Below are 10,153 nucleotides of genomic sequence, written 5' to 3'. Positions count from 1 at the left end.
TTAAGCTAAAGAGATGAATTAAATGACAGTCGGGGAGTAGTTTTTAGTAGGTGCAGTAACCACATGGGTTTCCACCACCCTTTTCTGCTTCTCACCAGTGTTTCTCCAGCATTCAGTGGAATAACGGAATCCCCTGTCTCCCACAAGCAGCCAGTCAGAGAAAGGTCAAAGCAAGAAATTCCACACCTGTGGGGCCGGGACTACCACATGGTTTTTGAACCCAGAAGTGGTCCCCTCCAGAGCATCTCAACTGTGTCAGGAGAGCACCGCTGCTGGACCGGAGCACTGTCCAGTCTGGCTTCCTTCTGGACTGGAGGGCCGGGGAGGAGAAGACAAACCATCCCTACGAGCCAGGGCACCGCCCAGGCCGCAGGGGGTTACCCTGGACGCTGCAACTCAGGTTTGGAAGGGAGGCGGCTCTGGCGGCCCAGGAGGCGCCCCCTACGGGACCCCGGAGGAGGGACAGCCATCGCCGGAGCGGAGAACTGCCGATCTCCGCACCAGGAGTCGGGCTATCTCCTCGGCGGTCCCCTTGGCGCCCCCCAAGCGGCCTGGGTCGCGTTCTTTCTCTGGGTGGGCTCCCCGCACTACCGCTTATGGGGAGATGCGGAGCTGACGTCAGCATTCAGGGCGCTTGGGTGACTTTTGGGACCATCACGAGCCTCTGTATTACTGCACCACGCCCTCAGAACCTAGAGCAGGAGGTGGGGCGACTCTCGACGGAGTACTCACCCCACTTCCAGCCGGGGGGCCAAGATCGCGCCGTCCTGGGGCACACCTATGGGCAACGCGACCACCCTGAGACACCCCTCCCCCGGCCTTGGGCCGCGCGCCCAGGCTGGCTGAGCGGCTCTCCGGGAGCGCGGCCGCAGTGCAGGCCTGCCCCGTGTCAAGCCCTGACCCCCACCCACTGCTCTCCGCAGTGTGAGGAAGCCGCGTTTTCGGCGGCGCGGGGCTGCTGAGCCTGCGCCCGCACACTCCCCGCGGAGCCACTGCGCAACGCTCGGAGAGCCCTGAGACAGCCGGCGGTGGGTGGGCGGAGGCGGAAACCCGCACCCCCGGCACCTCCCGCCCGCCAGGCGGCACCGGCCGCGGCTTCCCGGAAGCACGTGCGGTCAACGCGCATCCCACCCGGGCCGATGCTTCCGCCGCTGCCGGCCTGGGGGGCACGGGGCGCGGGTGCGCGTGCCGGCCTGGGGCTGGCGGGCAGGGTAAACAGAGACGCCGGGTCACTGGATGGACCAGAGGTCCGCGCTGAGCGAGGTCCGCGCCGCCGCCGCCGCCGCGGCTGCGGGGGCGGGCACACCCCGTCCGCCCGGCCGGCCACAGCGCGCGGCGACCCGGGGGCGGCGTAGGGTGGCGGCGGGAGCGGGAGCGCGGCGCTGCTCGCCGTGCACTTCCTGTTCTCGCACGCGGCCTTCCCGCCCCGCGCTCCCGGACTGGTCGGGGCCAGGCCCTGCCCCTGCTGTCCCCTCGCTGTCCCCGGCCCGCGGTGCCGCGCAGGGACGGAGCGGACGCCCTGCCCTCCCCTCCCCGCGGGCTGCGGCGTGCCCTCTGGCCGGCGCCCGGGCGCTCAGCTGAGCGCAAGCCCCACTGCGCGATTGCTGGCGTTTGCGCCTCCTCTTCCCCTCCTCCCGCCTCGCCCTAAAGGAGGACGAGAAGAGATCCAGGCTCGGGCTGGTTTATTCTGCGGCCGGGGATTATATTTATTTGCAATCGTCTCACTCGCCAGATTTTCCACTCAGGCACAGGCATAGGAGGGCTGTTTTCCAAATTACTGTCTTTAATTGCACCTGCCTTTCAGATTACCTCTGGGAATCGGTGGGAGGAGCCGAGAGGGTGTAAAATGTTGCTTCGCTTTGCAAAAGGAAGAAAACTTTGTCACCCAGCGGGAGACCTCTGCCACGAGTAACCCGGAGAGAGACCAGAACCAGGACAGACTTTGGCTTTGATTTTGCATCGATGAGCCCGTAGGAGGAAGAGGACACGTGAGCTCGGCGCTCGCGCCGACCGCCATCCCGCCCGGGTGGCGGCGGCCCGAGGTACCCACCTTCCCTCCCCGCGTAAGTCCGCACGCGGCGTCTCAAGGGGGAAGGTAGTACTAAAGAGCACGCGGCTCGAGGCCGACGGCAGGACCTCATTCCAGGAACGGGTCACCCGGAATTAACTTCTGGTTAAAGTTATGGGAAGCGCGGCCATGGACACCAAGAAGAAGAAAGATGTTTCCAGCCCCGGCGGGAGCAGCGGCAAGAAAAACCCCAGTCAGAAAAGGCGTTCGCTGCGAGTGCACATTCCGGTGAGTCGCCTCGTCGCGGTCCCCTGCTCCCACCCCCAGGTAGCGTCCGACCCTGGCGCGCAAGCGGTTAACGCGGGTGTCCCGCGCGCCGTGCGTGCCCCTCCTGGCACTCCGGGTTGCTTGGCGGAGGGTGGAGGCGTGGGGCAGAGCCGGGCCGCTGAGCCCGGGCTCGCTCTCCCTCCCCGCCCGCGTGCAGCCGGCGCTCGGCGGCCGTCTGCGGCGCTGGTGCGGGCGCGGGGCGCGCTCTGGCCGGGGCGCGGCTGGTCGGAGCAAGGGCGTAGCCCGGGATCCCCCCCGGTGCGGGTGCGATGGGCGGTGCGTGTTGTTGTTTTGTTGAAAAAGGTCGGCGTGGACCGCGCTCCGAGGAGGTGGAGCCGCGCGCGGCTGCTGGGGACGGAGGGGAGGGGCAGTGGGTGGGGACAGCGGTCGGGTCGGGATGAGTGTGTGGCTGGACAACTGCGCCTTCAAATGGGCCTCCCTCCTCCCCAGTTTCCCTCGGGGTGTCTCTGGGCCAGGAGGCGGGGGTGACTCTGCAGCCGCTCCTTCGCCTGCCGCCCAGGAGCACATTTCGGGCTTTGCGGGCTCGGGAATCTCTAACCGGTAGGGCTGCCGCGAACTTCAGCCCAGTCCACGCCGGCAGCCCGGCCCGGACTTTGGTGATATCGATCGGTCTGTGGCTTGATTTTGTCCAGCTGGAGGAAGTGGCCAGCGGGGTCGTGCGCCCACCCTTCCGTTTGCCTGTCCTGGTAGCCCTCAGCCTCTTGACGTCGCCTCCTCCACCAGCAGCCTTCCGAAATAGCCTCCCCGACGGGGGTTCGGGGGGTGGGACAGGCCCCCTGCCCTTACCTGCACCCGAAAGAAACTCCCAACTGGGTCACACCCCTCACCTCCACCAACCAAGTAAATGTTTGTCCAAACACACAGACACACGCACACACACACCCAGAGTGTGATTTCGTTCTTCCTGATGGCAGTCTTGGGCACAGGGTGGGAGTGCACAGAGTGAGTCCCACCCTCCCGGGGCTTCCTAAACACTCCTTAGAGCTAATCCGTACTGACAGCGACAGGGCGGGACTGGGGTGCGGCGGCTGGCCACTCTACCCTGAGAACCCGTTTGGCACTTTTCTCCTGTGTTGAACTCAGCCCCTTTTTCCCCAACATGTGTGCGTAACACATTTGGATGAGGAAAGGCAGAGTCCAGGACCAGAGCCCCGGGCAGCTGACGGGTACTTTGGGGAGAAGCCTGAAGTTGGGAGGCTTGTGGCCAGCCCTCCCTGGCACGGGGAGGCTCTGGGAGCAGGTGACTGGACGGACCCCTGGCTGCTGGGTGGCCACGAGAGTAGTGATCCAAATATTCAGGAATAAGCATTCTTTAAGTGTTACGCGTGAAAATGAGGCACACCTGTTTACATTGCCAAGATGAGGCACTTTAAACCCTATTTAAATGAAAAGTTAGTCATCGTTGCTACAAACCTCCCTATAACAATGATGACCTGAGTGAGCCATTTAACCACTCAGTTTCTCCCATTTGTCAGAAATAATAATTCCACTCTGCCTGTCTTACAGGGATGTTGATATAAAATAACTCATGAGAAAGCTCTTACAAATTTAAAGTGTTATATAAATGTATGGCTACATCAGAATATTCAATTTAAAAAAGAGAGAGAGAGGAGAAAATGACACTGTCCCGTGTACAGGCCATACTATCATTGGTGAGGCCTGGTCCAAACTCAGCATGGGAATATTTGCAGGGGACCCGCTCAAGGGGCGGTGCTAGTGGTAGTCTCGGACAAAATCCAGAACCTGGAAAAGGACTGAGAGGCCAGGCTGGGAACGTGAAAAACTACAATATAGCTGGAACACTCTGACCACCTTCCTGCTGCCCTTGATGACTGCAGCTGCCTCCGACAATGTTCCTGGCATTATCCAGCCCTAACAGAAAGTACTGTTTGCTCAAATGTTCCACTGCACATGTGTGGCACTCTGGTTGATAGTGAACAAGAGAGACTCTGTTTCTGTCCTCACAGGATTTGCATTTGCCTCACACAGCTTCTTACTGACCAGCTAGAAATTACCTGTTGATCGTTGTGCCGGGCTAGATGGGAGGTACACCCTCGCTTGGAAAACAGGCATCAGACAAATGATAGCAGATGGCTCAAGGGCACATGATGACCTGTGCATGTGGGGCCTGCTTTCAGAGGGGCCAAGGGAGAGAGACACAGCACTGAGGGTCATTGAGACATTAGGTCCAGAGACATTAGATCCAGAGCTGCTGCACAGGACAGAGACACAAGGGAGACGCTGGGGCACTCCTGCCAGGGAACCAGCTTGACACCACCCCCCCACCCCGTGGCGTGGCATTTGGATGACTGTTTCCAGGTGCAGTGAAGAGTTCCTCCCAGGGAAGAAAGGGTTTGAGAATTAGGGTAATCAGAAACTGATTGAGGCCCAATCAAGGAGGGCCTTGAAGTAGGGATGCCAGATTTAGGAAATAAAAATATTAATTCCCAAATAAATTAGAATTTCTGATACACAATGAAAACCTTTTAGTATATGAATGTTCATGTACCATTTGAGATAAACTTCTACTAAAGAAGTATCCATGGTTTTCTGAAGCCCCAATTTAACGGGCCTCCTGTATCTTATCTGGTAGCCCTACCTGGAGGGAGGCCTAGGGATGGAGGACTTCTTCCTGAAGGTGCTGAGAAGCTGCAGTGGATGGCTGTCCGTGCTCTGCCTGGTAGGCCTGTGGCACACCCAGATGTCCCTGCAGCCTGGCTGGACAGCTCCGCTCCCCACCCCAGCTTCTCACTGCGTCCTTCTCGCTCCTGGAGGAGTCCTCCTGGATGGGGGCAGTTTGCTCAGCAGGAGGGCAGGCTGGGCCGGACGCTGGCATAGGGATTATGCCCTATGGAGCAACTCTCCACCCAGGACAGCAGCTCAGTCTACTCATAAACTCACTGAGGTGGCTCGGACGTGAGGTCTGCAGGGTGCTCCAGAGGGTCTGAGTGGGCCAGCCTCAGCTGCCCAGTGGGTGGCCCATTCACTGATGTCCCCCCACTGGCTCACCCAGCTTCTCTGCCTCACTCCCCCACTCTCTGGGGTGAACAGCAGGACCTACGTCGTAGTCCTACTGCCTAGCGGGATCTAAACTAATAAGGAGCTAGAGGTGATGAAACGGTGCTTCATGGGCATTAGTCTGGTAGCAGCGTGCAAAGTGGGGTTGTGGAAAGAGGGTTAAGTGCCAAGGAATGATTCAAATGCTCTGGTAAAAATTCGGAGATAAGGGAGGGGTGAACTATGTAATGACAGGGTTAAAACAAGCCAAGGGCAGAGGGGGCCTTAGAGGGAAGGCTGGGGGAGCCCTGAGGTCTGACGAATGGCAAGGGACACAGGAGTTGGGTTGACCTGTGCTTTCAGGGCACTTGTATAAAGTGGTTGGGGGCGTGAGTGCAGTCCTCCCGTGGTGGACTTTAGCTGAGCAGCCCTGGAGGGAGAATCGCAGCCGGCTCATCCCACCCCGGTGCTGGGTGGCTGTTGCTGTCCAGAGGCTCCATTTCCAAGGACGTTTGGGATTCTTGGCTCCTGAAAGACACTGTGGCTCTGGCAGACCTGTGGGTGGGGTCCTTTGCTGATGTCCAGTGGCCCTCGTGGTGACAAGGCCTCTTGGGACCTCTAGTGTCCGAGCAGCTCATTTCTTCACTGAGTTGGACTGAGTCCTTTTGGAACCCGATCGGCCTCTGCCTCCACCCCTGTATCTGGGGCTCAAACAGAGCCGTGACCCGGGGTGTTGGGGAAATCATTGCAAACCTCCCTCCCAGGCTGTGATTGACTTTAGTCATCATCACCTGCCTTCCTCCAACAGCACCTGCTGTGGCCTGGGACACCAGAAAGGAGGAGCCCACGTTGGGGTCCCCGAGGGCCTGTGGGTTACAGCACATAATGGAGACCCGGAATTGCCAAGCAGAGTCACTTACAAATGGAATTTGACTAAAGGGACTGTGGCCCTTGGGCCTAACAGAGGATTTAACCTTCTTGATTTTAGCCTGTTTCCTAGACAGTTTGGATGTCTTTATGGGAAAACCATCTCAGATCTTGTCAGGGGAAAGAGAGGTGTAAGAGAGAGGCGAGGAAGAGGAAAGACACTCCCTTTGGGGCTGCACTGGGGCTGCAGTGGGCAGAGTGCTTGGGGCCTCGCAGTGCTGAGGCTCGCAGCTGACACCGGCCTCAGCTCTCTTCTTTTAGACTTAATTCAGAACATAAGTAGGAATAATAACGAAGGTGGTGGGAATGGTTCTAGAAAATAACTATTAGAAGCCTAGCTGGGCATGGCTTTCTGCCAGAAATTTGCCAGAGAAGCTGTTGCTGGGAGCGTGCATGTTCTTTTCTTCTTTTTTTCCAAGAAAAAGTGGCTTCCCTATTAGTGCTAATATGCATGTCTTGGACATATTTTAATTGATGACTATTGGCTGACATATCATGGGTATTTGGAACTGTTTACAAGCCAGTGACAGAGCAGGAGGCCAAGGGGGAAGGGAGGGCTTTGGAGGGAAGGAGGCTGTGTGGACACTGAGGCAGGGGCCCAGCGTTCACTGCCGTCCCTGGCTCTTGGGAGCAGTGCTCCAGAAACACTCCACAGTCACTGGAGACAAACTAAAAATAGATTTAAGAGCAGCTGGCTGGTCACAGAGGCCTGTGGGGCTGCGACTCAGCTCGGCAGGGCTACTGCTAGTGATGCCTTCGCCTGGGTGGCTGTGAAGGGAAGCCTTGAGCTGCCTGAGGCCCAGTGCCCTCCACCTTACTGATGGGCCTGTGACCAGTAGCCCCTAGCCCACCGGATCCACTCTGCTCAGGCACTTGAGGAGTGAAGGGGGGGCATGGCCAGGACACAGGTGGGAGTGGGAGCTGCCCTGCCACCCCCAGGGCTGGAGGGAAGGGCTCACTGCCCATCACACTACCGAAACACACTAGACTAAAGAAAGCATTGGAGGAGGGGAAAGGGGTGCCATGCTACACATGGGGCTGTCTGTTTTGACCTTGGCCTTGACCTTAGTCTATTTGTACAAACTTGGGCAGGATTTGTTGGGTTAGGGTTTAGGGCAGTCTTTTTCAAAGTGTGGTTCCTGGACCAACTTAAGGAGAGTACCCAGTGTTTGTTTGAAATATAAAAATCCCAGGTCTTAGCCCAGACCTGCTGAATCAGAATCTCTGAGGAGTGGGACCCATGGTTCTGTGTTTCTGGTAAGGTCTCCAGGTGATTCTGGAGATTCACCTGAAGAGGTTTAAAAACCATTGATTCCAGCTTCCTCAGTGTGAATCCTAAGTCATTTCTTTTGTTCCCATGAGTTACTCTTCCTGTCCATCTGTCTATCCACCCACCCATCCATCCATCCATCCATCCATTCACAATTATCCAGCCATCTATCTGTCATCTGCACCTTTTCAGCTGTCATTGAAAAGAGATATCCTTGGTTACTGACTGTTGAACAAAGGCAGGTTGTGTCTGGCTTCCAAATAAAGATGAATATCCACATCAGCCCCCAGCCAGGGTCGCCCAGTATGAGCCAGTTCATTGAGCCACCCTGGGATGTTTCTTGACTCTGCCTTTCAGTGATTTAGTGCCTCTTGCGTGCCCTGAGCATAGGCTCTTATAGAGCCCAGAGTATGTTATCAGAACCTTCAGGAGCTGAGCTGCTCAGTGATGGAGCTCCCAGACTGTCCTGCGGCTCCAGGGTTTATAAATGAGGCTGGGATGCCCCTGTACAGCTCGCAGGATGTGAGTATAGCTGATCAGAGAGTGGACTTCCTGAAGCATGGGCAGAGCACATTGGCGGAGTGCCAGTTATGCAGAGTCCAGTGCTGGGCCTGTGGAGGGCGTGGGTAGGCAGAGAATGGATACAAAAGTCCCTGTCCTTGATGGCTGTGTGTACCCTGCAGAGCGTGACAGACCTCCGTGGACCAGCTTGCATGATGGTAGGAGCAGAGCACACACGAAGCGTGTGGATTTGCAGACTCGCACGCTCAGCGCCTTGGGGTGCACCCTCAGGCTGGCTCCCCTGGTCTCATCCTCTTATCCCCACTTCACAGAGGACCCGACTGAGAGCAAGCACATTCCCCTGCCATGGCTGGTGGCACACGGAAGGAAATGTGTGCGTCCTCCGAGCTCTCACCCTTCATCCAGCCTGTCCCCTGCTGCCCCCTCCCTCTCTGAGCTGTCTGGGGGGGTTCCAGATCCTTGTGGAAGCTGGGCTCTGAATGCTGCACAGCGGCCCAATGATCCATGCAACTGTTGATATCCTGGATCGTTATTTTACCAAAAGGGCATCCCCAGCCCTGAGGTAACAGACAGAGTAACAGCCTAGCAGTGTGTGTATGTGATACGGTGTCCGCACACATCATGGACTTGTGGGGTTCTCATTGCTTCCCACATCTCCTGCTCTGCCCATTTTCTTTGAACTGCTGCCCTCCAATAAAATCTAACAAAGCTGTATTCTGTTGCTAATCTCCCTGGGTTGGCCCTTTAGGTGGTGCTGAGCTCTAGATTGGCTGGAGAGAGAGCCCGGGAGCCCTTTGTACCTGCCGACGCCTTCTCACCGGCTCACCCTTCGTTCCTGTCACCTCTGAGTTAATTGTATCCTCTAAAACCATTCAGCCAAATATGTGCAGTTTCCTGACTGTTAAACTCTCTTTGACTTCCCTTCTTTTCCCCTTTTGGTTTTTTCAGCTGGCTGCCAGTGACACTCAGTTGCTGGGCACCATTTTACTTTTGTGGGGGCCCCTCAGGTTACTGAGCAGGGCAGCAGACATGCTAGAAGGCTGGGTGAGAGTCCAGCCCTCCTTCCCCTGTGCACCTCCACCCACCCTGCCTTTGACCCACATCGGTGAATATGATCACCCGTGAAACACCGGCTGCCTCCCACTTCTTATAAGACATCAGACCCACCCATCTGGGTAAGCTGTGACATGGAACCAAATGTCAGAAAATTGTCAGCATCGCTTAAAATGTGGAACAAAGGCCAATGAAGTAAGTGTTGAGCAGCCAAGTTGAAACAGAGTCTTTAATTTGCTTGGTTAATTGACCTTGGCGTTCCTCTAAGACGGGCAGAGGAGCCACAGGAGAGGTAAATTCTGTCCCTGAGGCTTAACCATGGGGAATTCTCAGACCCCTCTGAACAGCGTTCGCATTGGCAGCAGAGCAAACCGCTGCGCATCTCCCCTCCAGTGGGAGACAGCACCTCCCACATGGCTGGTTTGGCCCTGCGTTGGAATGGTTAATCCGAATCTCACGCATCTCTCTCTTCCACTGCCCACTTTGAAAATAATTTGATCTCCATCCTTTCTTTCCTGTTGACAGGAAGTCCTTCTCTGCCAACTCACGGCTTGTCGCTGGCCAATCAGATATCCTCGCGCTTTGGGGCTTCTGCCAAGGCTTCTGTTTTGATATACTCTGACCTGGCAGCGAAGTTGCTGATGAATGTACAACAAAAACCAATTTGCTCTCAGTAGCCCCAGGAGTCCGGCCTTTTTTCCCTGCATAGAGGTGGGGCACTGGCTGTGGGAAGCCCTGCAGCTCTGCCATCTGCCTGGGGGTTGGGCACAGCAGGGATGTGGCCCTTCATGCAGAGCCAGGTCCAGGGCAGCACTGGGTGGCCTCCGTTGGTGCTGGTGGGGGAGGTGGGGGGACGGGAGGAAGGACGCAACAGGGCCAGGGAAGAATTTTAGGAAGTGGGCACCCACTTCCCAGTTTGTAAAGAAATATATTGCAGGAGAGTTGCTGAGGCGGTGTTCACAGCTGGGCGGGGTGGAGCCGGGACTGGGAAGCAGCCAGCTCGTTTGGGTCTGTTTCCCAGGCACTGT

The 10,153-nt window shown here is 57.1% G+C and overlaps 1 protein-coding gene across 5 annotated transcripts in view; it reads left to right on the top strand.

Annotated features, from left to right (window-relative positions):
* The first annotated feature begins 1,570 nt into the window (after nt 1-1,570).
* The window catches only part of PRKAG2 (protein kinase AMP-activated non-catalytic subunit gamma 2), a 266,756-nt gene continuing 258,173 nt past the window's right edge, over nt 1,571-10,153 (top strand). For all 5 annotated transcript variants that reach the window (XM_036899693.2, XM_036899688.2, XM_036899691.2 and 2 more), the window contains exon 1: nt 1,571-2,296. In XM_036899693.2, the coding sequence (XP_036755588.1) occupies nt 2,183-2,296 (114 nt within the window). In that variant the 5' untranslated portion in view covers nt 1,571-2,182. The remainder of the gene's footprint in view (nt 2,297-10,153) is intronic.

Source organism: Manis pentadactyla, chromosome 7, assembly GCF_030020395.1.
Source record: "Manis pentadactyla isolate mManPen7 chromosome 7, mManPen7.hap1, whole genome shotgun sequence".
Classification (NCBI taxonomy): Eukaryota; Metazoa; Chordata; class Mammalia; order Pholidota; family Manidae; genus Manis; species Manis pentadactyla.
Note: the sequence above shows the minus strand (reverse complement) of the source record. Positions and strands in the feature narration are given on the sequence as shown.